Consider the following 26,737-nt stretch of genomic DNA (forward strand, 5'->3'; position numbering starts at 1 on the left):
GCTGCTTCCTGGCTGGCACAGGGCCTGTGGCCACCTCCAAGGACCAGCTTCTCAGGGATCCCCACAGCTCCAGGCTCTGCCCATCCATCTGCTGGAAGTGTTGAGGCTCCAGCAGAACCCCCCAAGGCCAAGGGCCTTTTGGGCACTTTCCCTGCCCCACTGCACACCTGGGCAAGTGTTGCTGAGCACAAGGGCCCTTTTTCCCCTCTTCCCCTCTGTGGACACCAGGCACTAAAAAAAACTTGCTGGGCCTCTGTGTTTCATAAGATGTATAGATATATTTGATATTCCCACACTGGTGTGGTCCTTGCAGAAAAGAGGCATTTTCCTCTTCAGAGGCATTTTCCTCTTGGAGCTGCTGGAGTCTGGAGCAGGGAGCTGTTTGTACAGCCCTTAGCATGTACAGTTTTGAATGGCCAGGCCTGCAATGGCGAGTCTGAGGTCATTCCTCTCAGGGCTGGAACAGAGAGGAATGGAGGCTACCGGAATCTGGTGGATTTAGATTTCGGTGTTGGTTTAGGTTTAGGTTTGTGGACATCCTTGATGATTTTCAAGGTTTCAGCTGCCAGCCTTGAGATGGCAGGGCTGTCAGCAGTCATGCCTTGAAGGGCTGGAACAGAAAAGACCGGAGCCAAGATCAGAGCCAGCATCTGCAGGGACCTGAGGAGCCCCTCCTGGCAGAGCCATCCCACCCAGCTCTTGCCGTTGCCAGGAGGGAGCAGGGCCCAACGGGATCAGCCAGAAGGTTCTGGCCACCAATCCCCCCCGTGCCCCTGGAATCTCTCTCTGCTCTGTCCATGCAGGGAGAAGAGACCTGCACAGCTGGGGTAGGATTGCAACTCCCTGCCCAGGCTCTGTGGTCCTCCTGCCAGCCCCTGCTGACAGCCCACTGTCCGCACTCACTGTCAATGATGACCTCTGTGATGAGCTCGTCCTCCTCCTGCCCCTTTCTCAGGTACTTGGCGGCGATCCCTGGGAACACAGATGCCGTCAGGGCCCCAGCGGCACAGCTCCCCCCCGGCGGCGCTGCCGGCCCGGCCACGCACCCTCCTGCCCTGGCAGGGCTGAGCCCGGGGCCTTCCCGCCTGGGGACGCCCCGGGGCTGGGCTGGCACAGGGCGGCAGCCACCAGGGCACTCGGGGCTCCCCAGCACATCCCTGGGCCGCATCCTGCTGCCGCTGCAGCAGCCGGGGCTGGGGCTGAGCTGCAGAGGGGCGGGGAGGGACCTTGTGGCTCACCAATGAACTTGAGGGCCGCCTCCCGCAGGGGCTCCTGTGGGCTCTCGAGGTGTGGCAGGGCCTGCCACATGAACTCCACCACTCTTTTCTTCTCGCTTTCCACCTGGAGAGAGCGGCAGGGCACGGAGGGAAGGGTTGGCTGGGGCTCTGCCCCTTGGCCGGGCGCTGCCCGCGCCCAGCACTGGCCTCCCCTGCCCGCACAGCCCTGAGGCCCGGGCAGCAGCCGCTGGGGCCGGCTTTGGAGGGAGCAGAGGGCCGGCTGCTCCCCGGCAGCCGCGGGGCCGCCCTGCCCCACAGCCCAGCTGGGCCGGGGCTCCATGGCAGCCTGGCTCGGGGGCAGAGCAGCCCGCAGAGGAGCCCGCACGCCCCAGGCAAGGCAGCAGCGGGTGCGCAGGCTGCTGTCCCGCAGGCGGCTGCTGCAGTGGGCAGGGGCACAGTGCCGGCCCCGCACTCTGGGCATCGGGGACTGGGGGCTGCTCAAGCCTGGGGCTGGGCCTTCCTGGCCATCCTTACCAGGCAGTCGCAGAACCGCCACGGCTTGTCCGCCTCCAGCAGGTTCTTGAGATCCCTTCTCTTCAGGAACCTGAGTGCACGAATCAGCACTTCCCAAGAGGCCTGCAGAGCAACAGAGACCAGAACATGGCACCACGGCCCAGGGCACAGGACCCGTGTCCCTCCACCAAAACCAGGAGGAGACTGGAGCCCGGGAGGTGCCAGGCCCCCTCCCACGGGGACACCAGAGTCCAGAAAGTCCTCACGTCTGCCAGGTGCTCGTTCTCATCATGCGAGAGGAAGAAGAGTGGCAGCAGGCTCTGGATCACGTGCGTCTGCAGGGGTTGTTTTCCCTCCTCCACTACCAACTTCAACACCCTTCGGAAGAGGTGAACGGAGAGCAGCTGCACGTGGATGTTGTCCTGATGGAAAGTGAGAGGAAAAGACCTCAGCACCGGCTGCTCCAGGCCCACCGGGGCACAAGCCTGCAAATCCACAGGCTACAGTTTCCTGGCAGCACCCAGCGCCTGGGGTGGGGGGCACAGAGCCTTACATAGCCAAAGAGTGTCTGGAGTGCCTCAGCCAGCTCCAGGGCAGTGGGGGTGGAGATTGGGATGCCTCTGTCCTGGACTTCATTGATGAATATAGAGAGGGCCATCCAGACCAGCTCTCCGTCTGCATCCCACAGTAGCTCCGTGAGGCTTTGTGTCAGGCTCTGCACACCGTCAGCCTGTGAGGAACACAAGGCTGTGCTGTGAATCCATGAAGGGCTTCAGCCCCAACCCCGCTCCGGCGGGGCAGCCCCACGTGCTGCCGCGGGGCCCAGAGGCCAAAGGCCTATCCTGAGGGACTCGGGCAGCTGAGCGGGGAGGCAGCAGAGCTGGCAGCAGCTGCCACAGCTCCCAAAGCCCAGCCAAGCCCAAGTGACTGCGTTCCCCAGCCCCAGGATTCCAGCACGGCTTCAGCCAACTGCCCCTTCTCACCATCACAGGATCCTGGCTGAGCACCAGAAGGCCTCGGAGCGCCAGGCGACGCCTCTCTGGGCACTCGCTTCTGAGGTGCCTTGAAAGGCTCTGCAGAATGCTGCCTCCCCAGTCACTCATGTCCAGCCCATCCAGGACCTGAAAGGCACGGAGCAGTGACGGGGTGCCGGGCTGGCAGGAGCCCAGACCCACACAGGGCTGGGCCCTCCAAGAGGGCAGAGAGGTGGAGGCAGCTCAGCCAGGCAGTGCTCGCCATCAGGCTCACCTCCACAAGGAACGCCACGGTGAAGACCTCCAAGTGGGGCTCCTCCCTGCTCAGCAGCTCCAGCAGGTGGAGTGTGATCCGGGAACACAAGGGGCTGGAGACACGGCGCATCTCCCTGCGAGGGGGAAAAAGGCACCCATTGACCCTGAGCCTGGTGGGCAAACCTCTCCCAAGATGGACTCACAGAGGCCTGCTTTTTCCCCAGGACAAGGGCACTCTGGGAGGCGGCTCCTCCTGTGCATCCGCCTCTCCCAGCCTTTTCCACTCTGCTCAGCCATCCCTCAGTGACAAGGCCCTCTGGCCCATGACCACTGTGTGGGGTGCCCCATGCACAGGCAGAAATGACAGGGGCAGCAGGGACAAGGGGGTCTCACCTGGCCAGCAGACCCACTGCGTAGTGGTGGGTGTCAGCGCTGAGGAGCGTGTCCCAGCCGCGCTTGCGTTCCATTGAAACCACAACTTCCTCACACTCCAGGTGGCAAAGCAGGGCCTTGATGGTGAGCACTGCAAACCTGTGTGCAGAGCAAAGCCCGGGTCATGCTGGGAGCCCTGAGCCAGCCCCGAGGGCACAGAAGGCAGAGGAGGACTGGGATGGAGCACCTGTTGGGCTGGGTGGGAAGGTTGTGTTGCTCCCGGCATCCCCTCCAGAAGGTGTCGACCTCCTCTGGTGTCTGCTCTGTGCTGATGAGAACTTGGAAGAGCAGAGCCATGAGGAGCCGGGGGGAGTACTCTATCAATGACTCCGTGAACCAGAACATCTGCAGAGTCTCCCAGATCACCCTGGTTGCCTGCAAAATATAAACCACCCAGACACAGCTCTCAGTGCTCAGATGTCCATGTGGCAGGGCCCGAGCGTGGCAGGGAGACGCCAGGGAGGATGCAGGGGGAACACCTGGCCTGGTGCCCCTGAACCTGCCCCTAACCTACATTTCCAGCCCAGCGCCTGAGGCAGGGAGATGCAGTGCTGGGGGAGGATGGAGACCCATCAGAGAGGTGACCTGGGGGTGAGCAAAAGCCCTTCCCATGAACTCACAGCCAGGGCAAAGACATCTGTTTTGTCCCCGTCAGAGGTGGACATGCTGTGCATTGGCCAGTCCTCCATCACACAGAGCAGCTCTGGCAGCACCTTCACCACTGTCCTTCCTGATGAGGTGATGGTCCTCCACATGATGGCAGCAGCTCTGTAGGGCCAGAGTTCTGTGTCAGGGGGGTGCCGGCCAAAGTGCCTTGAGGAGCAGGGAGGGAGCATGGCAGCAGGATCGGGGCTGACATGGCAGGGCTGGGAAACAGAGGGGCCAGGGGGTCCTGGAACTCTCCATCCCTCTGGCCGACCATGTGGGACGGGATGGACAGGGTGATGTGCTCTGAAGGCTGGTGAGCCCTGAGCCCCGAAGACAGGAGGTCCTGTACCTGTCACATGATGAGGCACAGCAGAGGAGGGTCACGACAGCATCAGCAGGGTGTTCATCAGTCACCCTCAGAAACTCTGCCAGCAGCTTCTCTTCTGGAGTCGTGCTGGCTGTCAGTCTCTGGTGCACGTTCCTGACGAAGGCTGGCACCTGGAGGAGGCATGGAGGAAGAGCTGCCAACTTGCCCAGCTTCCCCGACAAGTGCTTCCCTTCCCACCACACTGTGCTGGCCTCAAAGGCTGAGGAGGCCCAGGGGAGCTGGCTAGAGGGGCCACACCATCCCGGGGGGCTTGAGCCCTGGCCACAGGCTGCTTACTTGCTTTGCATCAGAGACACCATTCTCCTCAGAAACATCCGCAGGCAGAGCATCATTCCCGCTCTGAGCAGGCCTGCTGTCGGTGTCTGCACCGCTGTCCTGGCCTGGATGTGGCAAAGAGAGAGCATGGTCAGAGCTGAGGGGCTGCAGGAGAGGCTGGAGAACACAGCCCAGCCCACAGGCAGGACCAGTCCCAGGATGCCCAGTGCATGGAGCTGCCGGGGGATCAGCCCCCGGCCCTCTTCCCCCCTCCCTTTCCCTGGCCAGGTCCACATGGAATGGGATGGGCTGAGGCCCATCTGGCTGCTGCCACCAGTCCTGTGGCCCAGCTGTGCCACTCACCCTCCTGCAAGGGCTGGGGCTGGTCCACCTCTTCAGGCTGCTGTGCCGGGGCAACATCAGCGCGTTCCTCTTCCTCCTCCTCCTTCACCCAGGCCATCTGGGAAACGCTGGGAGGTCTCTGCTCCGTGTCTCTGTCTGGCTCCGTGGCTTCCTGAGGAGAGACAGCACAGAAAAGCTCTGGGTCACCAAGTCCTACAGTTGTGCCCTGAAGGCTCCTGCAACAGAAGACTTGGGAACTCTCCAGCCCATCAAGTCCCATGGTCTGGCCTCAAGGGCACCTGCCACAGGAACTGAGATGCCTTGGAAAAGCTCCAGTTCACCAAGACCCACTCTCTGGCCTGGAGGGGGCACGTGGGAGAGTGGCCAGAGGGAGCAATTTGCCCAGTTTCCCCCGAGAAGTGCTTCCCTTCCCACCCCACCGGGCTGGTCTCAAAGGCTGAGGGGGCCCAGCAGACCAGTTTGAGGGCCCACACAATCCCTGCCCGCAGGCTGCTTACTTGAGCAGAGACAGCTCCATCCCCAAGAACGTCCTGACTGGGAGCATCGGGCAGGCGCTGAACAGGTGTGCTCTCAGTGTCTGCCATGCCCTCAGTCGTTGCCCCGTCAGCCTCCGTGCTGAGCTCAGGCAGGGCCGTGTTGGAGTTTGTCCCATCATTAGTCACCACACCATCACAGAGTGCTGTGCCATCAGTTGACGTGGTGTCGACTTCAGGGTGTGCCTTGAGCTCACTCAGCGTGGGGTCAGGCTGTGCCAGGACCTCAGTTGGCGTGATCCTGGTCTTTCTACGCTGAATACCCAAGAATGTCAGAAAGGCCTGCAAGAAAATGGAGAGCGGGGAAGAGAGGTCTGTGCCATGGAGAGCTCCGACAGCGGTGCCAGGCTGAGCAGGGACAGCAGGCCCAGCCCAGGAGGCCGTGGCCGCAGGTACCTGTGCTGCCCTGCGGAAGTGGCCACGGGCACGGTCCTGTTCTTGTGTCCGCTCCCGTCCTGGATCTGGCAAAGAGTGAGCACGGTCAGAGCTGAGGGGCTGCAGGAGAGGCCAGAGGACACAGCCCAGCCCTGCGCTCCACAGGCAGGGCCAGCCCCGGGATGCCCAGTGCATGGAGCTGCCGGGGGATCAGCCCCGGGCCCTCCTACCCCTCCCTTTCTCTGGCCATGTCCACACGGAATGGGATGGGCTGAGGCCCATCTGGCTGCAGCCACCAGCCCTGTGGCCCAGCTGTGCCACTCACCTTCCTGCAGGGACTGGGACTGCTCTGCCTCTTCAGGCTGCCGTGCTGGGGCAGGCCCAGGGCCCTCCTCCTCATCCTCCTTTACCCAGGCCTGCTTGGGCACGCTGGGAGGTCTCTGCTCCATGCCTCTGTCCAGCTCCATGTCTACCTGCAGGAGACATGGTACGAAAAAGCTCTGGGTCACCAAGTTCTTCAGTCGTGCCTTGAAGGCTCCTGCAACAGAAGACTTGGGAACACTCCAGCCCATCAAGTCCCATGGTCTGGCCTCGAGGGCACCTGCCACAGGGACTGAGATGCCTTGGAAAAGCTCCAGTTCACCAAGACCCACTCTCTGGCCTGGAGGGGGCACGTGGGAGAGCTGCCAGAGGGAGCAATTTGCCCAGTTTCCCCCAAGAAGTGCTTCCCTTCCCACCCCACCGGGCTGGTCTCAAAGGCTGAGGGGGCCCAGCAGACCAGTTTGAGGGCCCACACAATCCCTGCCCGCAGGCTGCTTACTTGAGCAGAGACAGCTCCGTCCCCAAGAACGTCCCGACTGGGAGCATCGGGCAGGCGCTGAACAGGTGTGCTCTCAGTGTCTGCCATGCCCTCAGTCGTTGCCCCGTCAGCCTCCGTGCTGAGCTCAGGCAGGGCCATGTTGGAGTTTGTCCCGTCATCGGTCACCGCGCTGTCACAGTTTGCTGTGCCGTCAGTCGACGCGGTGCCGACTTCAGGGTGTGCCTTGAGCTCACTCGGCGTGGGGTCAGGCTGTGCCAGAACCTCAGTTGGCGTGATCCTGGTCTTTCTACGCCGAATGGCCAGGGATGTCAGACAAGCCTGCAGGAGAACGAAGGGCAGGGAAGAGAGGTCTGTGCCATGGAGAGCTCCGACAGCGGTGCCAGGCTGAGCAGGGACAGCAGGCCCAGCCCAGGAGGCCGTGGCTGCAGTACCTGTGCTGCCCTGCGGAAGTGGCCACGGGCACGGTCCTGTTCTTGTGTCCGCTCCCGTCCTGGATCTGGCAAAGAGTGAGCACGGTCAGAGCTGAGGGGCTGCAGGAGAGGCCAGAGGACACAGCCCAGCCCTGCGCTCCATAGGCAGGGCCAGCCCCGGGATGCCCAGTGCATGGAGCTGCCGGGGGATCAGCCCCAGGCCCTCCTACCCCTCCCTTTCTCTGGCCATGTCCACACGGAATGGGATGGGCTGAGGCCCATCTGGCTGCAGCCACCAGCCCTGTGGCCCAGCTGTGCCACTCACCTTCCTGCAGGGGCTGGGGCTGCTCTGCCTCTTCAGGCTGCTGTGCAGGGGCAGTCTCAGGGCCTTCCTTCTTTTTCTTCCTCCTGAGAAACCTGCACAGGCTGAAGCGTCTCTCCGCCATCCTACAGTCGGGCCTCGAGGGCACCTGCTGAGGGATTGGAGACGCAAGGGAAAAGCTCCGGGACACAGAGTCCCAGAGAATGACCTCGAGGGCACCTGCCGCAGGGACTGGAGACGCCTCGGAAAATTTCCGGGTCACCAATCCTGTGGTCTGGTCTCAAGGGCACCCGAATGAGAGAAAAGCCTACAAAACAGTGTTGGTTAGCAAGTCCTGCAGTGCCGCCTCGAGGGCAGCTGCCGCAGGGACTGGGGACACCTCGCAAAAGCTCCGTGTCACCAAGTCCCGCGGTCCGGCCTCGAGGACACTTGCAAGACAGAAAAGCCACCAAAATGCTCCGGATCAGAAAGGAACGAGTTGGCTGCGCGGGGGCTCCACACAGCACCGCTCTGTCCCGTCCGTCCCGTCGCACGCTCCGAGGAGCACTGAGATGTGGTCACCTCAACACCACTACTATGTCCTCACGTGTCACAAAGGGCCCTGTGACACCCTGTCCCGTGCCATCCCATCGGCCATGCCCGCCGTGTCACAAAGGGCCCTGTGACACACTGCCACGTGCTCTGGGGCCTCCCCCAGCCCGGCCAACCTGCTCCAGGTCAGAAGGAGTCCATTCTCCAAAGTATCTAAGAGAGCTGGACATGAACTTTAGGCACAGCTCAAAAACTAAGCAAACCCTCCCCTGCTGTGCCTGCCCACGGCAGCAGAAGGAGCCCCCTCGGCTGCCGAGGCAGCCGCAGCGGGAAGGCCACGGGGCCTCCACACAAGCTGGCACGGGCTCCTTGGGAGAAGTACCGGCTGGTGGCCCTCCCAAACACGGGGCTGTGACACACAGAAGGAACGTGGGGACAAGGGCACCAATGCTGCTCCCACCCCATTGCCTGGGGCTGCACCAAAATCAGCAGCTCTGGCAAGTCCTCGCCCAAGGAGACCTGCCACCGCAGGCTGGTGCCCGTCTCCTGCCCCACAGAGCTGTGCCACCGGGGGACTTCTCTGCCAGAGGGCAGCCAAAGCCAACGGGCACTGATGTCTGCACTCTTGCAGGGAGCTGTTGGGAGTGGCAGATGGAGCAATTGGTGGCCGTGCTCGGCATTGTCCATTGAAGCTGTTCCAGCCCTGAGAAGAATGACTGATGACCTCAAACTCGCCATTGCAGGCCTGGCCATTCAAAACTGTACATGCCAAGAGCTGTACAAACAGCTCCCTGCTCCAGACTCCAGCAGCTCCAAGACTGGCTCTGAAGAGGAAAATGCCTCTTTTCTGCAAGGACGGCCTTTTACACCAGCATGGTAATATCAAATATATCTATACATCTTACGAAACACAGAGGCCCAGCAAGTTTTTCATGCCTGGTGTCCACAGAGGGGAAGAGGGGAAAAAGGGCCCTTGTGCTCAGCAACACTTGCCCAGGTGTGCAGTGGGGCAGGGAAAGTGCCCAAAAGGCCCTTGGCCTTGGGGGGTTCTGCTGGAGCCTCAACACTTTCAGCAGACGGATGGGCAGAGCCTGGAGCTGTGGGGATCCCTGAGAAGCTGGTCCTTGGAGGTGGCCACAGGCCCTGTGCCAGCCAGGAAGCAGCTTCTGTGGCCTGCCCGTGTGTTGCTGTCTGGCTTGCTGAGGGCTGGGAGGTGCCTCCTGAGCCAGCTCCTGTGGAGCTCCTTGAGGGCTGTGCCCTGCTGGGCAGGTGGGTGAGGCTGGGGGAGAGCCTGAGGGGAAAAGGGCTTTTGTTCTCTTTTATCAGCCCTGTGCTGTAATTTCCAGTCCAACTCAAAAAATTCCATACTGACAAAGATTCCTCCCAGACCAGACCTGTCAGGACACAAAGCTCTTGCTGCCCATGGAATGCCCAGGGTGGCCCAGCACCTGCACCTGAAAGCCAAAGGTTCCAGGCTTTCTTTCCTGGGGGAAAGGGCTGCTGTACCCTTTGTTCAGCTCTGTGCTGCAATGGCTGGCCCCACCTCCCTAAAATTGAATATAAACGAGGATTCTTCCCAGACAAAAGGTTCCACCACAGAAAGCTCTTGCTGCCCACGGAGTGCCCAGGCTGCCCCACCAACTGCACCTGAAAGCTGTCACGTGGGGTCTTTATATGATAAAGAAATGGAGTCAGCTCCCCTTGAGGTGGTGGTCAGAGAGAGTTTTTTCAAAACTCGCGCCCTCTTTTATCCCTTGAACTCACGTGACCTTGTGACCAATGAGGGTACATATTTCCACGCATGTCCCTTGGGCTTCCCTGCCCTCGGTGCTTCCCCTGCACCCCTGGACACGCCTCCTACAGAAAAGGGAAATGTTCACAGAATCATGAATCACAAAATCACAGACTGTGCTGAGTTGGAAGGGGCCCCACAAGGATAATTAAGTCCAACTCCTGGCCCTGCACAGGACCATTCCCAAGAGTCAGACCATGTGCCCAAAAGTATCATCCAAACGGTTCTTCAGCTCTGGCAAGCCTTGAGGCCATGACCTGGGGAGCCTGTTCAGTGCCCAGCCTAACCCTCCTCTGACACAATTTCAGGCCATTCCCTCAGGTCCTGTCACTGGTCACCACAGAGAACAGACAGTCCCTGCCCCTCCTCTTCCCCTCACAAGGAAGTTGGAACTGCAGTGAGGTCTCCCCTCAGTCTCCTGTTCTCCAGCTGAACACACCAAGTGCTCTCAGGCACTCCTCATACAGCTTCCTCTCAAGGCCCTTCCCCATCTTTGTTACCCTCCTTCAGACACTCTCTAATGGCTTACTGTCTTCTTTATATTGTGGTGCCCTAAATTGCCCCAATATTGAGGTGAGGCCGCCCCAGGTCAGAGCAGAGCAGGACAGTCCCCTCCCTGGCCTGGCCGGCGATGCTGGGCCTGAGGCCCCCCAGGACAGGGTTGGCCCTCCTGGCTGCCAGGGCACTGCTGATTCATGGCCAACTGGCCACTCACCAGGACCCCCAGGGCCCTTTCCTGATGCTTTCGAGCATCTCATTCCCAGTCTGTCTATATATCCAAGGTTGCCCCATCTCAGGGGCAGAATCTGGCACTTCCCCTTGTTGAACTTCCTATGGTTGATGATTCCCAGCCCTCTGATTTACTGAGGTCTCTCTGCAGGGCCTCCCTACCTATGAGGGAGTCAACAGATCCTCCCAGTTTTGGGTCATCTGCAAACTTGCTCATTGTCTCTTCCAGTCATTGATGAAGATGTTGAAGAGCACAGGGCCTAAGATGGAGCCCTGTGGAACCCCACTAGTTACAGGAGGCCAGTCTGATGTCACCCCAGTCACCCTTTGTGCCCGACCCATAAGCCAATTGCTCACCCACCCCATGATGTGTTTAACCAGCTGTGGGCTGGACAGTTTGTCCAGAAGGATCCTGGGAGAGACATTATCAAAAGCTTTACTGAAATCCAAAAACCCCAAAGAGTTATGGCATTTCTTAGAGATTTAGCAGCAGAAGCCTGGGGAGAGTGTACTGGCATAGATTTTGTGAGCGTGGGATGGTGGTGCTCCATGTGTTCAATTAATAGTGAGTGAAAAGGATTTATGGACTCCCATAGACACTGATCACAAAATCCAGCAGGGCTATGCTCAACTACGGGACATAAAAGGCCCTGATGGGCAGGAAATCATGGCCCTCCCCACTGTGTCAATGGATATGTGCCATGGTGTTAACAGCACATGCAGATCCTGCTGTAAGAGCATATAAGCCAGCAAAGCTGAAGAAAGTCACCTCATGGGTGACCAGGAAAATAATGTCTGTTGCCCTTCTCTCTGCCCACACAGATGCTCCCACCTGTGCATCCAGGTGAGCATCAGTGTGGGCACAGAGAAGAGCCCACCCGGAGCTGGATCATGGGGTTTATGGACACACAGGTTCCTTTTGACACAGGGGAATGGAGATGTCTTCACTCGAGGTGCTCACGTGTCCATGTGCAATATAGGGAATAGATCTGATATGGATTTATCCATCAGACATTGTTGATACTTGTGCAAGTCACAGAGATCTTTTTGGTTCAAGGCATCCAGAACACACTACTAATGGGTGTGGGAAGGGCTGGGCCTGGTGGAAGGGCTGGATGTGGACATGTTGGCATGGCCAGGGCTCGTGGGGAGGTGTTGCCCTGCCAAGCCAAGTGCTGGCAATTCCCTACCAGAAGTGGTGCAGACGAGCCCGGGGTTGGCACAGGGCAGGTTCCTGGGGACAGGGACAAAGCCACTGGGAGCTGCAGGGAATGTCTGTAAACCCCCTGAACCATGGGGGGTGGAAGTGGGGTTGGGAAGGGAAAGGGGAAGAACACGGTGAGAGGAGGAGCTGGAGGAGCAGCTCCAAGGCTCCCAGCTCCCAGCCCTTGCCCAGCCCAGCAAAGCCCAAGCAAGCCCAGCCTGGATGCCCCAGCCCCATTTTCCCAGCTCAGGAGCTCTGTCAGAGAGAACAGGCCGGGCTGGGTGACTCTCCCTGGGCACTGGCCGTGCTGGAGTGCTCCCTGGGCTGGCTGTGGGAGGGCCTCACCGGGGCACAGGTTGTGTTGCTGTTCAGCTCTTGCACACGAGGCTTTAGAGAGAAAAAGGAAAGCCTGTTATTTCCCCTGCTGGTTGCAAGCCCTGCACAAGCCTCTGGTCCTGGGCTACAGGAGAGCTGCAGGGAGCTGGGCCCTTTGCTTTCAGTTTTGGTTTCATTATTTTCCCCCAGTTTAAACCCCTAAATTCTACATGTGACATTCCATCATGAAGTATTTTTTCCAGGGAAAATATTTACAGATGATACTGAGAAAATAAAATATTTTCCTTGGACAAAAATCTATCTCATAAATATCTACAAGTGCTTCCCTTCAGTTCTTGGTGGAAATGGCCCTGTGGGACTCCCCAGCCCAAGCCACTGGCACAGACCCTGAGACCCACATCCCATGCACAGGCCCTGCTCCTTGGTTTGGCACCAAGGCTGTGCCACAACTCACCCTGTTCCGTCCAACATGGGGGATGTTGGAGTCTGCTGGGGGGCAAAAAGCACAGAGTGAGCCCTTGCTTCCCGTTCTGAGAGGGACAAGCCCCACCCTGCCTTTGAACAGCAGATCCCTGGGGTCAGCACTGAATCCCCTGCCCTGTTTGCCCCTTATCTCACCCCACTCCTGGAGCAGAGGAAGCTGCTCTTCCATCTGTGGATGCAGAGCAGGGATGGGGATCTGTTGTCACCTTTCCTCTGCAGGCTGTGTGTGCAGGGAGAAGCTGGGGAGCAACAGCGTGGGGAGAAATCTGCCCTTGTTCAGTGGGAGTTGTTTTGCAAATCCCACTGGGAGATAAATTGCTGGGATTGCATGTGGAATTGGGAAAGTCCCTGCAATGAGGGGAGGGGATGGAGAGGATGGAAAGGGGGCTTGGGGCAGGTCCCTGTAACTCAGTGCAGCTCCTGAGGCTGCGGCACGGCCAGTCAATGGTCTCTGGGTTGCTGGTGTTGCCAGAGGCAGCCAGGACACAAGAGGGGGTCAACCAGAATGGGGAGTTGGTACTCACAGTGTATTTCATTGTCATCAGTCCCTTCAGCCTCGTGGCTGGGAACTTGCTGCTGTCTGGAGAGAGTTGGGGGAAAGGGTTTTGGGGTCCGTGTCCAGACCCTGATGAGCTCTTTGGAGTCATTGCCATGGATGATTCTGTCTTGCATCAGGTCCATGGCTGGAGTCAAGGCCAGGGCAAGCCCTGCTCCTCCCTGCCTGCACCATGGGAGAATCCACCCACGAGCACAGACCAGGTTGCCCCTGCCCAAGGACCACTCCAGGGGGCCTAGGATGCCCTGTCTCCATTATCCCCCAGCCCCCAGCCCACAGGGATTGCTGCTCACCTTTGGCATCTCTCTCTGCAGGCTCCTGCAAGGAAAAGAAAGGGAGAGGTGGGAGGCAGAGTTCCTGCACAGGAACTGTTCCCCTGACTTTCCATGCTCTGGACTGTGCAGTGAAGGTGATGGGCTGAACCTCCACATCTCACTCAGAGAGGGATTTTTCAAGCCCAGCCTATAAAACAGTGAATTCCCTTTCCCAGCCTGGCCTCTCCCAGGCTCTCAGCAGCTGTGCACAGGATGGGAGCCAATGTGTGCCTGGCGCAGGGCACCTCTTTGGTAAAGTCTTTATCATCTCAGCAGCTTTACTTCCCTCATTTGACAAATGAAAGGCCTGAGAGGCTCAGTTTCCTGTGAAATGGGGTAAGGATCCAGCCATTCTAGACCAGCATGGGTCAGAGAACAGCAGCCCTGCATTAAGTGCAATTTTGGCCTCAGATTTTCCCCTTGATATCCCCAAATCACTCACCTTTCCTCACAAAACAGTAGGTGGATGCAGCCAGGAGGAAGAGAGAGATGGTTACCAATCCTGTCCTGATGTCTTGGGAAAAGGTCTGAAAGCCCAGGGGATTGGTATCTGGGGGCAGCGAAGCTGTTGGGGAAGATGGGGAATTATGGGGAGTGGAAGCAGAGAGCAGAATACGCCCTTAGAGCCAAGCGAGGTCCTGGCTGATGAACCTCTCAATGTCCTGCAGTTGGCAGCTGGGCAGCCTTGGCCCAATGCTGAGGAACATTGGGTGTGAGGGAGGGAATCACTCACCATTGGTGGCTGTCCCTGCCTGGGAGTTGGACCTGCTGCCTGGGAGGAGAAAGGCACAGGCTGAGAATCTGCAGTTCCCCCAGGTACTGCACAGATTCAGCCACTGTGGGGACCCCCTGATCCACCATCTATCAGCTGTGGGGATCAATAAATGAATGCCCTGCACAGCTATGGCTCTGCATTAGATCTGGCACCACCACTCTCCCCTTTCCATGATGCTGGGGCAGGAGAGGAACAGGATTCTCTCCTGGGACTTGAAAGAGTGTCCCTGGTGGCAAGGGCTGGGCTGAACTGCACACTGACCCCCAGCATCCCAACTGCCTGGGGATATGCCATGAGGTGGGGCAGGGCAGGTTCCCCTCACTCACCTGGGCTCTGAGGGGCCTGGGAGTGTTTCCTGCCCATCCCCCACTGCCAGGACTCACCCGTGACTCTCAGGTTCTGGGGAGCACTGAGGGCAGAGTTCCTCACTCGGTTGCTGTTGTCCTTGTGCTGGTATCCACATGTGTATGTCCCCGTGCTCCACCTCGTCGTGGTGAAGAGCATGTAGTAGGTCCCCTTCTTCTGTTGGGCTTTCAGGCTGTGAAACTCCACCCCATCCTTGCAGAAGACAATTCGGGTGACAGGAGACTTCATGACTATTTGGCACCGAAACAAAATCTGTTCTCCCTCCTGTGCTGCATCCAAAGTGACATTGATTTTCATATGGAAGGACGGAGCTGGGAGGTCACCTGCAGAGAGGGCAAAGGGATGGCCCAGGACAGTGTAACTCTTGTCAGGGCTCGAAAAAGACTCTGTTCTGGAAGGGAAAGAGTTTCCCCTCCAGGAGTTCACACTTGGGGACCCCTTCCCATCTCCAGCCCCACACAAATCCTTTCACAAGACCTATCCCTGTACTCACCATCCCCTGGGGAGCTGCAGATGTCCTGGGCCATCACACCAGCACCTGCATCGTGGGGCACAGAGAGTTTTGGTCAGAGGGGCAGCAACCCAGCTCAGCCCACGCACCCCGTCCACGTTCCCACTGCTGAGCCTGTGCTGAGCAAGAACCATTCAACCCACGGGGCTCCATCCAGAGTGCCTTGTCTCCAGGCTTGACACCTCCCCAAGCTTGTTTTCATTGGGTTTGTGGTTCCAGGTGGATGCTTCTGGTATAATCTCACACCATAAACAACATACGTAGCATAGCCTAGAGAATGGCCTTAGATGGGCCACAGCCCCTTTTGATGAGAAATAGAATTGCACTGGAACATGCTTACCCTGAGGGGTGTTTCCCAACCTTTAATGTGATTCTCTAAATGCACCTAAATGTCACACTTTTGACCTCCCCTGGTCAAAATTTTCTGGTCAGGACTTGGAGCTATCTGGTCTATTGGGATCTGTCCTCAACCATGGCAAGGGGGTGGAACGAGATGATCTTTAAGGTCCCTTCTAACCCAAACCATTCTATGATTCCATGATTCTCCAGACTCGAGAAAACTTTGGAAAGTTGGTGAGAAAACAAAAATAAAAGCTTTAAACAACAACGAAATAACCAGTTACAGTTGATCCCAGAGCACAGAATGTGTCAGAAATTTCCACACAGAGTTTATGGAAAAGAGGGCAGCTTGGAAGAAAAATGGAAAAACAATCAGTGCCATTTTCAATCCTATGTTATCAAGATGTCTCCAAATTGATTCAAGAGAGCAACTGAGGGGGAGCAGAACAGCCCCCTCGTATGCTGAATTGTGAAGGAACAAGGTATTTCCTCCCACAAACGTTTCTGATTGTTTTAACCCAGTCAAACCAATGAAGAAAGGCCAGGGCTTGTCTGTCCTCTAGAAACAGTATAAGGGCAGGCTGGGGTTTGCTGGGCAGTCACACACTCCCAAGGGCTCAAGGTGTGGGGAGGGTTCAGCAATGCAACCTCAAGCCCCTGTGCTCTGGGGCTGCTTGAAGGGGGGGGGTCCCTCTCTCAGGGAGGGGATTAGGGGATGGTTGCAGCTTGAGGCTGAGCTGGGCAGGTGGAATCTGGAGAGCTGAAGGCACCTGAAGTGCAATTTGTTGTCCTCTGGCTCCATCCCTCTCTCCAGAGAATGCTCTTGGTGCCATCAATCCTTGCCCAAACTGGCAGGGGGATGTGTTGTGTAGCTTGACTGTTTCCCTGTCAGGGATGCAGGATTCATACAGGGGGGTGAAGCTGCTTTGGGACAGTTTAGGGGAGGTGATCTGAAAGCTCCTGTCCTGAGCTCCCCACCATCCTGTTTTGGGTGCCCTGTGAGTCTGGAGAAAGGTGAGGGCGTTGGACACAGAGATGCAGGAGGAAGGTGGGGAGTGTAGACTGGAGGGCTGCTGAGCAGGGCAGGACAGGGCCTGCCCAGGCACAGGGCAGAACCCAGGGAAAGGGTGTGTGGAGCAGCCGTGCAGCAATGAGGGGCAGAGCTGCTTTGGGGAGGGCAGGAGGACGATTGCTTCCTGCAGCTCCCATGGACCTCTGAGCAATGGGGGTGATTTTCAACCCCTCTGAGGGGGTTTGAGTCATAGAGTGAGACTTGGCAGATGCTGAAATGCCTTAAGGAGCCAGAGGCATCCACCTGGAACCACAAACCCACCCAAAATTGGCTCTGATGCGATAAAGATTCCTCCATGGCTAAGACCCAAAATGCTCCTGCTGTGCAATGGCTTGAACTTGGGGTGCATGTTGGGGGCTGCTGATGCTGAAACCCAAGACCCTCAACTGCCCCAGAGCAAACCCTTCCCTATCCTCCCAACAGCCCAGAACATGCCAGGGGGCAGCTCCCTCACCTGGGCTGTCTGGGGCCTGGGAGTGTTTCCTTGGAGTGTGCCCCTTTGCCAGGACTCACCTGCGAAGCTCAGGTTCTTAGAAGCACTGAGGGCAGAGTTCCTCACTCGGTTGCTGTTGTTCTTGTGCTGGTATCCACGTGTATGTCCCTGTGCTCCCCCTCGTCATGGGGAGGAGCATGTAGTAGGTCCCCTTCCGATGTTGAGCTCTCAGGCTGTGAAACTCCACCCCATCCTTGCAGAAGATGATTCGGGTGGCAGGAGACTTCTGATCAATTACGCACCAAAACAAAACCTGTTCGTCATCCTGTGCAGCAGTGGGGATCATAGAGAGATCAGGAGCTGGGAGGTCACCTGGAGAGGTGGAACAGTAATGGCCTAAGAATTTGTTACTGTTGTAAGGGCTGGGAAATACCTCGGCTCCGGGAGGAGTGAATTTCTTCTCCAGGGATTCACACAGGGAACAAAGCCCTTTCCAGTTTCCATCTCCAGCCCCAAACAATTCCCTCTACAGGACGTGTCCCTGTACTCACCATCCCCTGGGGAGCTGCAGATGTCCTGGGCCATCACACCGGCACCTGCACCGTGGGTTTTGGTGCACCCTGCACAGAGGGTTTTGGTCAGAAGGGCAGCAACCCAGCTCAGCCCTGTGCCCCTGTCCATATTCCCACTGCTGGGCCAGAACCTTCCCAGCCACGTGGCTCCATTCTGCGGGTCCTTTGTCTCCTGTTTGACACTTCTCCAAACCCATTTTGGTTGGTTTTGTGGTTCCAGGTGGATGCCTCTGGCTCCCTGAAGCACTTAAGCATCTGCCAAGTCTCATGCCATGAACCAGACTCCCTTAGAGGGGCTGGAAATCGCTCCCATTGCTCAGAGGTCCATGGGAGCTGTGGGAAGCAACTGTCCTCCTGTCCTCCCTAAAGCAGCTCTTTCCCCTGTGCTCCACACACCCTTTCCCACGTGTCCTGCCCTGTGCCCGGGACAGGCCCTGTCCTGCCCTGCTCAGCAGCCCTCCAGTGCTGAGCCCCAAGGCAAAGCCAGCCCCCAACTCACTCAGCACCAGCAGCAGCAGGAGGAGGAGGAGGAGGAGGAGGAAGGCCAGGTGAGCAGGAGACAGCCTGGCACATCCCAGCTGCCCCAGCATTGTTTGGGCACCGCAGGAACATCCTCTCCTGGAAGTGTCTGCTGTGGGCTGAGCTCTGCACAGCACTTCAAGAGCTGCCTGGCCCGTGCCTTGCAGAGCAGCTGGGACTGGTCCTGCTGCCTGTCTGTGGCCAGCAGGGCCTTTCCCACGAGGAGGGGCTGTGGCGAGCGGGGGCCCTGCCTCAGCCCCCACTGCGGCCGCTGCACCAGCAGAGCCCCCGCTTTCATTTCCGGACACCACGAGCCCGGAGCATGAGTCGTGTTTGCCTGTCCCTCTGGGGCACCATCCTCCCTGCAAAGCCCTCCTGCCCCTTGGCCCCCACCCTGCTCTGCCCTGCTCTCACTGCTCCTCCCAGCTCTTCTGCCACATGGAGACAAGGGATTCTCCAAGGGGAAACTGGCCATGGGCACAAGTGGCTCCAGAGCTCTTGGGATGGTAGCCAAGGCCATGGGGGTTCGAGTGGTTCTTTCCCCAGGAAGTACCGACAATGCTCCATTGTGAATAAACCCCCCAAGGCCTTTCTGGGCAGTCCTTGTGCTGAGGAGTTTCTTGGAAGGGCCTGTCCACTAATGCAGCCCCTATGGGGAATAAAGAGGATGAGATGGACATCTGGGTGTGGTTTTAGGGCTGTGACCTTGTTGGGATCAGGGCGATATGGGGGTTTGTTCCCATGGCTGGTGTTGCAATGCAGCCACACGAGTGTTCATGAGATGCTGGCTGAGAAGATGAGGAGCAGGAGTTGCCTGTTACGTGAGAGAGCAGCTGGAGCCCATGGAGCTCCCCTGGGGATGTGTGGAACTGCAGGTCCTGCACATGTGTGTCTCAAATGGGACATGAGACTCCAGGTCTGCAGGCCACCCTGGGGTAGTTGCTCTGGGAGAAGAGGGTCAGGTTTGGTGCGGCCTGTGCACATCCGTGCAGCACAAAACAGACACAGTTCAGAGCCCAGCTGCAAGTGAGTTATTGCAGAATAGATGAAAAGAGAGCAAAGGTGGGGTGTGAAAAAGCTGCAGACAGTGTTCAAAACAACTGCCACCAAAACCTGAAAGAACTTGGGGGAGCTTTCATCAGAAATAGCCTTGACTTTTCACACCTTCAGCCAGCACAGAGATGTCCCATCTGATAACTAATCTTATACATTCGTTTTGGAGCACATCCGCACGTGTTGCTCTATTTCACCTCCTTTATCTCAAGGCAAAATAGCCATTTATTATTTGTCTGAGTTCAGAGTTCAGGATTATTCATGGTTAGTAATTGTTGCTGAGATTTTTAACAACTAAATCAATATCAGAACAGACCTAACCTGTCTGTGAGACATTGCTGCCCATGGAGTGTCCAGGATGCCCCACCAACTGCACCTGAAAGCCAAAGGTTCCAGACTTTCTATCCTGAGGCAAAGGGTTGCTGTACCATTTGTTCAGCCCTGCACTGCAATTGCCAGCTCCTCCCTCTCCAAAACCGATACAAATGAAGATTCCTCCCAGGGAAAAGCTGCCACCACAGAAAGCTCTTGCTGCCCATGGAGTGCCCAGGCTGGCCCACCAACTGCACCAGAGAGCCAAAGGTTCTAGGTTTGCTTTAATGGGGATAAAAAAGCTGTTGTTTGCTTTTTTCAGCCCTGCACTCCAAGTGCCAGTCCCACTGCCTAAATGGCGTACGGACGAAGATTCCTGCCAGACCAAAGGTGCCAGGACAGAAAGCTCTTGCTGCCCATGGAGTGCCCAGGCTGGCCCAGCAAGTGCACCAGAGAGCCCAAGGTTGCAGGCTTTCTTTGCTGGGGAGAAGGGCTCTTGTTTGCCTTTTTCAGCCCTGCGCTACAAGTGCCAGTCTGACTTAAAAGAACATTGCAGGCTAAACGGCCTCAGCTTTCAAAGTAGAGTAAGGTTACATCCATTGGTTCTGTGCATCCAGACTCAGGAAATCACTTTGCAATGTAGCTGTTGGCTTTTTAGTGAGAGACACCATGGAAAGGAAACCAGCAGAAACAGTTTCTGGAGTAGAACTGAAGGAGAGATTTGGTTGAACCTCAGTGCCTGCAACTGTGAGACATCTCTGCAGGCAGCAAACACAGCTGCCTGTCCTGTAGGCAGCATTCCCCAGGTTCCTCTGACTGGGGCTGAAAACACCTCTGTCTACCAACTACAGCAAAAGCTGAGGTACTTGCAGCTCCACACACATGACTGTTCTTATCTCTGCATAAGTAACACCAGAGTACACTCTTCAAGAAAATCATACATTGCCTTACGTGCTCTAGAAAGCCCAAAACTAGAGATCTACATCATTTCATACAGTTTGCCTTCCTAACTGATCAATCACTTCATTCACCCATTTACGATGTCATTGCAGTGATTCTGCATTCATAACTTCAGGAAATCTTATGTTCTCCTGTATAATACCTTTCTTCGAACACTGTGTATGGCAAATGGAACAGCTCCAAGAATTCAGTCTTTAAGGAAAAAAAAAAGAATCACAAACCAATTTAGGCCAGGATTTGCACAAGAGCACATCCCTGGGCTGCAGCCCCAGGTCTGTCAGCAGGGTCTGCCTGTGGCCCCCGACATGCCAGGCCATGGGTGGTGCCTGATCTGCCCCCAGGCAGCAGGAGCTTTGGAGCTCCTTCAGCCTCGCAGCTGCCTGCTTCCTGTCATTCCAGGTGTCCTGCAGACTCCTGGGGGATTTCCCCCAGCAGAATAACCAAACACAAGGAAGAATATGGAGTCTCTAATTCGTTGATTTGCCTCACAGGAGCATAAGCACAGGCACAGACACACACTGTGCAGGGACATTGCACATTGAAGCACTGACTTCTGCCACAAGCTGAGAGTGCTCCTGAGCTGGGCTGGCAAAAGTCTTTCTCCTGCTCTGATCCAGGTGCAGATGTGGGAAATGGAGCACTCCAGAGGACAGAGCAGCATTACATGTTCCCAGGTTTTCATCATCATCATGGGCTTTGACCATTCACATTTCAAAATCAGACGGCTCATTGCAGACTTTTGAGGACTTCACTTTATATGCTGCAGCTTTTAAAGCCCCAGCAGGAACCAAGACCAGACTAAGCTCAACACCAAGACCAAAACTCCATCCTTACACTGTTTTCTGTTTCTTTAGTCCTAGTCATGCGATTAAAGTTAATTTAGCAATTCCTGTCTTTCATTAACTGAATGAGAGGCTCTAAGCTAAAAATTCGAAAGGCTTTTCCATGTTTCAAAACAGTAAATCTAATTAAATTCAAATTTTATACAACCTTACAACATATTTTAGGTATGCAGAGTAAAAAGATTTAAGAGGCAGCTGAATTACTTACAAGATTTTTATCACCAAATAATTGTTACATTAAGACAGTTTACACACACTACTACAAGATGCTTCAAATAATCCATTATATGTAGCTCGTGAGGCTCATCCTCAGGGAAAAACCCCCACATTTTAGAAAATACTGATGTGACACAGTTTCTTTTCCTTGTTTTTGTTGAGCAGATACATCCCACCCTAAAAAGGCCATGACTGAGCAGAGTTCCAAGTAGGGTAGGCACATGTTACACCTCTGGGAGGGATGGGCACTCGCTGCAGTGAAGTGCTATAAAAAGCTGATGCTCGGTGACAGTCTCTGCACCTCAGCCTTTAAAAATAACAGCAAACCACAGCAGCAGTGACACCTGAGGAGAAACCCAGGCAGGCTCTGGCACCCCGAGTTGCAGGTAGAGCCCAAGGGCTGTGCTGAGGCTCCCGAGTAACCCAAGAGCCCCGTGTTTGTGGCACAGGGCAGGGTCACAGAGCCCTGGGCACACCCCAGCTCAGCCACCGCTTCCCTCCCCTCACTCAGCCAAAGCCCAGCCTCCCCTCCCCCGGGGCTTGGCATCAAACCACCCCCAAAGTTACTCACTATGACAAGGGCCACGACTCCTGCCCTGTCCTAAACCTTTGTGTTCTCAGCTCATCACAAGCTCACTTCATCAGGCTCGTGACCATCTCCAGGTGATGGTTCCCTGCCATCAGGTGACCTGGGCCACTTGAACTTGTGGCTCCTCTCACTGGAACACCCTGAAAATAATGTGCTGCCTACCCCTGAGGTTGGTTAGATTTGAGGTTTATGTGAAGACAGAGCAGACATTTAAGTGAAAAATACAGAGAACGTCAGCCAGTCACAGTGACCATACAGAAAAGAGAGGTAAAAGAGATGCCTCTGAGTTCTCTTTGATTCTCAACCCAACACTGTTAAATATATAATACACCTCTGCACATACAGCTTCCCTGAGCTCCATATAAATGTGTGTAGGAACATGCACGTATGCACGTATTAGAAAAAAGGAGCAAACAAAAGCAAATGGAGTTCAGACAGCACCGAGCAGAGGTGAGGGCAGCAGTGGGTCCCAAGTGGCCGGGCTTCGCCTCCCTGCCGAGGGACAGCGGGGCCGGGCTGGGGACGCCGGGGCTGAGGAGGGTCCAGCGACCTTCCCTCTCACCTCAGCACACCTACGAGCCACACGATGTGTCGGGGCCGGGCGGCGGCTCCCCCGCGGTCCCTCCGCTCCCATCCCCTCCCTTGTGCTTCCCGGGAGCCCCCCGTGACCCCTCCCCGATCCCGGGAGGGAGCATCAGCTCCCGGGGTGTCCCCGCCGGGAGGAACGGGACGAACGGGCCCGGACCCCGCTCTCTCCCGCGGCCGCTTCCCGGGGCAGCTCCCGCTTCCCTCCCTCCCAGAATTCAGGGACCGACCCCCTCCCGCGCCTCACCGCGGACCCCCCTCACTGCGCCCGGGCCCACACGGCAGCTCGTGCGGACAGACGGACACACAGACAGACACGCAGACAGACACGCAGACGCTCGTCCTGCTTCGCAAAATTTTATTAGCAAATCTCAGTAACAAATATCTCTGGTTATTTTTGACAGTCTGTACTATTTCCCACCACGCACACAAAAAAATAATCAGTATTTCTCTTCATAAAAATACATGTAGATTAAAAAAAAAATCAGCACTAAAGTGAGAATAAAAATAGTAATATTTTAATAAAAATACTTAGAGGTTGTTTGTTCTCCCCCTCCTCCCCCAGACTATCACTTCATTTTTCTCCAGGTTCCCTACTGCTCAAAAATAGTACACAGAAAATATATGTTTCTCCCCCACCAAAGCAAATTCTGAAACATAATTTGTTTTAATGAAGTTTCTGCATTTCCCCTCCCTCCCATGCCTTTCTTTTTCTTTAGTCCCTTAATAAAAAGAACCTGTAGCTTGTTCCTCAAACACCAGCAATGGTAAAGAATGACACCAAGACGGGCACAGAGGAGGTGCTGGGGGCCTGTCCTCACCTCACCTGGGCACAGAGATGATGGAGACTGAACATCCTGAGCTGCCTCTCCCGGCTTTGGTAAAACACCTCCTTACATCTTTTATTAATGTACAAATAATAAGCCAGAGCTTATGGCTTCACACGGCCTTGCACTGCCCTGTCTGGCCTTCCCCTACTCCCCATCTGGCTCAGTAGTTGCCAGGATTTCACATGAGAACAATGACCTCACCTCCATGAGAGCACAGCCCTGACCCAAACCCAACAGCTATTTTAACCAGGGCTTCATTTGCAGAAGTGCAATTTACCTACACATCCCACAATCTCTAATTTGGGAACGGAAGGTGCTTCTGAAACTCCAGAAATTCAGAAAAACACCACTGGCTTGGAGTTTACTCGATTTTCCACATCCCAGGGAAAGCAGGAGGCAAAATTTGCTGGACAGGTTTTATATTTGTAGTGTTCTCTTTGTGAAAGGTGCTCTCCAGACACCGTGTTGTGGTTTAACCCCAACCAGCAACGAGGCCCCAACACAGCCACTCACTCACTGCCCCCCGTCCTGGAGGGAGGAGGACTGGGAATTAAACCTCGTGGGTTACTTTGAGATAAGAACGGTTTTATCATTGAGCTAAAGCAAAATACAATAATAATAACAATAATTAACAATAATGAAAAGAGAGAGCAGTAACACCCAAGGAAGACAAGTGATGCCAGTACAACTGCTCATGCCCGGCCCAGCCTGAGCAGTGACTGTGTCCCAGCCAGCTCCCCCAGCTCATACATGGAGCACCATTCCATGGTCTGGAATGTCCCTTTGGAATGTGACCACTGAGGTCAGCTGTCCTGGCCATGCTCACTCCCAGCTTCTTGTGCAGCTCCTCACTGGCAGAGCCTGGGAAACTGCAATGTCCTTCACTTGGGGAAACACTACAGAACAACCCCTAAAACATCAGTGTGATCAACATACCCTCCTGCTGAACCCAAAACACAGACCAGCTACTAACAATAAAATCAACTCTATCCCAGCTGAAACCAGGACACGCTGAAACAACAGGTTTTCCTGTTATTGCTCCCTCTTAACACAGCATTTTTTGAGGACTCTGCCTCAAGAATTACACAGAAAGCTCATAAATACATCTTTTAAATGTGAAGAGAAGCCCATGCACTGCCCCTTATCCCTTGAGCAGGCACATGTCACAGCCTAAGTGGCAGCACAAGACATGAAATAAAAGGAAATTAAATAAATAGTAGCAAAATGCAGTGCCATATTGGCAGAAACATCCACTCTCCTGCTTCCACGATTCCTGCACCCACATTCTCTTTCCCTTCCTTCAACCTTCCCAGTCCAGGATCACCTTCACTCCCTACGTGTCCCTCTCACACTCCTTCCTCCACACTGCTTTTTTTCCTCCCACCACCTCCTTCATTTTATGTTTCTTCCATCAAATCCTCCTTTCTGCCTCTCTTCTCCAGGGCTTCTCCTACATTCCCTTCCTTTCACAGAAATACTTTCTTATCAGCTGCATTTTAGTCACTACCTAAGCAGGGATACAAAGTTATAAATAAAAGTAGCATGTTTTTATTTCTTTCTTAGAAACTGGAAACCACCTGACAATAGTTTTCAACACCAGTTCACACCTTCTGCTCTAAAACCTCAGCCTAGAAGTGACCAACATAAAGCCAAACAAAACCAGTTTCCTTGTCCATCCATAGTTGTTTCTAATAGGCTTTCTGATTTTTAATTTATTAAATGGCAAAATAAATATGAATTTCTAACAACAAATACATTCAACGAAAAAAATAACCTATTCTATACACATTTTTTTGGTACCAATTGAACAATACTGGCTTAGAAACCAATAATAGTTAAAATGATGCAACTTCCCAGTGCAAAGATGTTACATCAGTATCAAAGTGCTCACTTCCTCAATTTTGGATACAACCACCTGAATAAAAAGCAGATGTTTGCTGTCTGGGTTACATGCAAATAGCACCTGCACAAATAGGTGTTAACCCATCTCCGATTTGCTGACAATAAATAACATTGACAACAACAACAAAGTCCAACAGAGACTATTTCTTCAAATACCTGGGGTTCTTAAAGGCCCTGTTTTGGTGAATATCCTGCCATCATCCTGTAAAAACACTGGATTTGGGTGCCTGTAAATCACTACAGCATTTTTTCTCTTTTTCATCCAAAAATTGCCTTGGCCTGTGTCATCCTCTCAGTGGCCCCAACTAGTTGTACTCACAACTGGTTGTGTTAGTCCTCAGCCAGAGCACAGTCCTTGTTGCAGTGCAGAACTGTTGCCAAAATCAAAGATGTGCAATGATATCAGGATTTTCTCCTCAGTGACAGCAGTGGCAGAGCCCTGCACACAGCTAACAAACCCTGGCAGAGATCTGCCATCACATATCCATGCTATTAACAAACACCAAAACTGCATTACAAAATGTCCTGACAACTCACTAACAATTTCCCTGACTGAAACAATAATAATGCACAAAGTCTTCACCACTGTGCAGGACGGGAATTATTCTGCAGGAAAGGAATATCAGTAGAAATCCAACACCCTGAGTGCAGCCGACATCACAAACAGATTGAAGTATCACTGAAACACTCAAAGCACTCCAACTGGTGCTTGTGCTGTGGCATTTCCCTGGGAATCTCGCTTCCCAGTTTTCCAAGATGCTCAGTAGACATTTAATACCATCACCCAGCTGTTGGTGCTGTTTGAGAAGCAAGAAGCATCGCACCAATGACTCAGATAAGTCAAGGTCTGCTGCCAGGGCTGCTTGCTTCAGTAGGGATGGAAGTCTCCTGTGTCTCCTGCCCATGGAATTCTCTTCACATTAGGATATGCTGCTTCTCCTCTGAGGAGGAACTTCTCTTTGGGAAAGATCCTCACTGTCACTCTCACAGTTCCTCTGAAACAGAAAGGCCACAATGTCTCAGGCACGTAACTGAGATACCGCGCTGCTCCACATGGTGCTCTGATATCATCAGTGCATCATCTGTGGAGGAAAGCAGAGCCAACAGGACCCTCACAGCTGCATTCCAGAAGGACGCAGGCACTTCTGGGGTCCCCCACCCTCCATCACACACAGCTGGGCACAAGAGCAGCAGCAAGTTCCCTCCAGGACTGCTCGTATCTCAGCCAGCAGAGTCACTGCCATGGGATCTGAACATCAGCTGCTGCTCCTTTACACAGTAAATGTGGGCAGCTCCTCAAAGGTTTATGGAGTCACCAGCTCTCCCTGCACAACATTCCTGTCACAGTAACACCATGTACAGCCCATTAAAGACACACAGAGGATGCCACGGTCCCATCTGGGTTCCCACT

The 26,737-nt window shown here is 55.2% G+C and overlaps 2 protein-coding genes and 1 long non-coding RNA gene across 5 annotated transcripts in view; 1 reads left to right on the plus strand and 2 right to left on the minus strand.

Moving 5' to 3' along the window:
- Positions 1–258: 258 nt before the first annotated feature.
- LOC113983248 (maestro heat-like repeat-containing protein family member 6) lies at positions 259–8,168 on the minus strand. Of its 3 annotated transcripts, XM_027712200.2 has the most exons (20): positions 7,509–8,168; positions 7,205–7,269; positions 6,774–7,091; positions 6,279–6,426; positions 5,975–6,039; positions 5,543–5,860; positions 5,046–5,196; positions 4,704–4,807; positions 4,389–4,537; positions 4,012–4,159; positions 3,579–3,766; positions 3,353–3,490; positions 2,979–3,093; positions 2,714–2,851; positions 2,284–2,460; positions 1,997–2,152; positions 1,752–1,853; positions 1,239–1,341; positions 904–972; positions 259–610 (listed from the first exon to the last, which is right to left on the minus strand). In XM_027712200.2, exons 1-20 carry the CDS (start codon positions 7,627–7,629, stop codon positions 480–482), a joined length of 2,904 nt encoding a protein of 967 aa, XP_027568001.2. In that variant the 5' UTR covers positions 7,630–8,168; the 3' UTR covers positions 259–479. The 3 variants fall into 3 exon arrangements, with proteins under 3 accessions (XP_027568001.2, XP_039240024.1, XP_039240023.1); XM_039384090.1 differs by lacking the exons at positions 5,975–6,039; positions 6,279–6,426; positions 6,774–7,091; XM_039384089.1 differs by lacking the exons at positions 5,543–5,860; positions 5,975–6,039; positions 6,279–6,426.
- On the plus strand, positions 7,970–8,945 carry LOC113983251. The gene is made up of 2 exons (XR_003539041.2): positions 7,970–8,221; positions 8,668–8,945. It is a non-coding gene; the product is annotated as an uncharacterized LOC113983251 (long non-coding RNA).
- A 13,990-nt stretch (positions 8,946–22,935) lies between these two features.
- Positions 22,936–26,737, minus strand: part of DAPK2 (death associated protein kinase 2) — a 42,233-nt gene continuing 38,431 nt past the window's right edge. Inside the window, exon 12 of the mRNA XM_039384081.1 lies at positions 22,936–26,321. Within this exon, the coding sequence (XP_039240015.1) occupies positions 26,247–26,321 (75 nt within the window). The 3' untranslated portion in view covers positions 22,936–26,246. The remainder of the gene's footprint in view (positions 26,322–26,737) is intronic.

The sequence above is a fragment of the Pipra filicauda genome, unplaced genomic scaffold (genome assembly GCF_003945595.2).
Source record: "Pipra filicauda isolate LSUMZ 115617 unplaced genomic scaffold, ASM394559v2 scaffold338_size783178_pilon, whole genome shotgun sequence".
Classification (NCBI taxonomy): domain Eukaryota; kingdom Metazoa; phylum Chordata; class Aves; order Passeriformes; family Pipridae; genus Pipra; species Pipra filicauda.

Bases quoted from the DNA above. Each gene is read 5' to 3' on its own strand.
- LOC113983248 (XM_027712200.2), bottom strand. From the start codon at position 7,629: ATGGCGGAGAGACGCTTCAGCCTGTGCAGGTTTCTCAGGAGGAAGAAA. The intron at 7,092-7,204 runs GTACTGCAGCCA...GTTCTCCTGCAG, and splicing joins ACTTCCGCAGGGCAGCACAG to GCTTGTCTGACATCCCTGGC. The intron at 2,153-2,283 runs GTAAGGCTCTGT...ACTTTCCATCAG, and splicing joins TCCAGACACTCTTTGGCTAT to GACAACATCCACGTGCAGCT.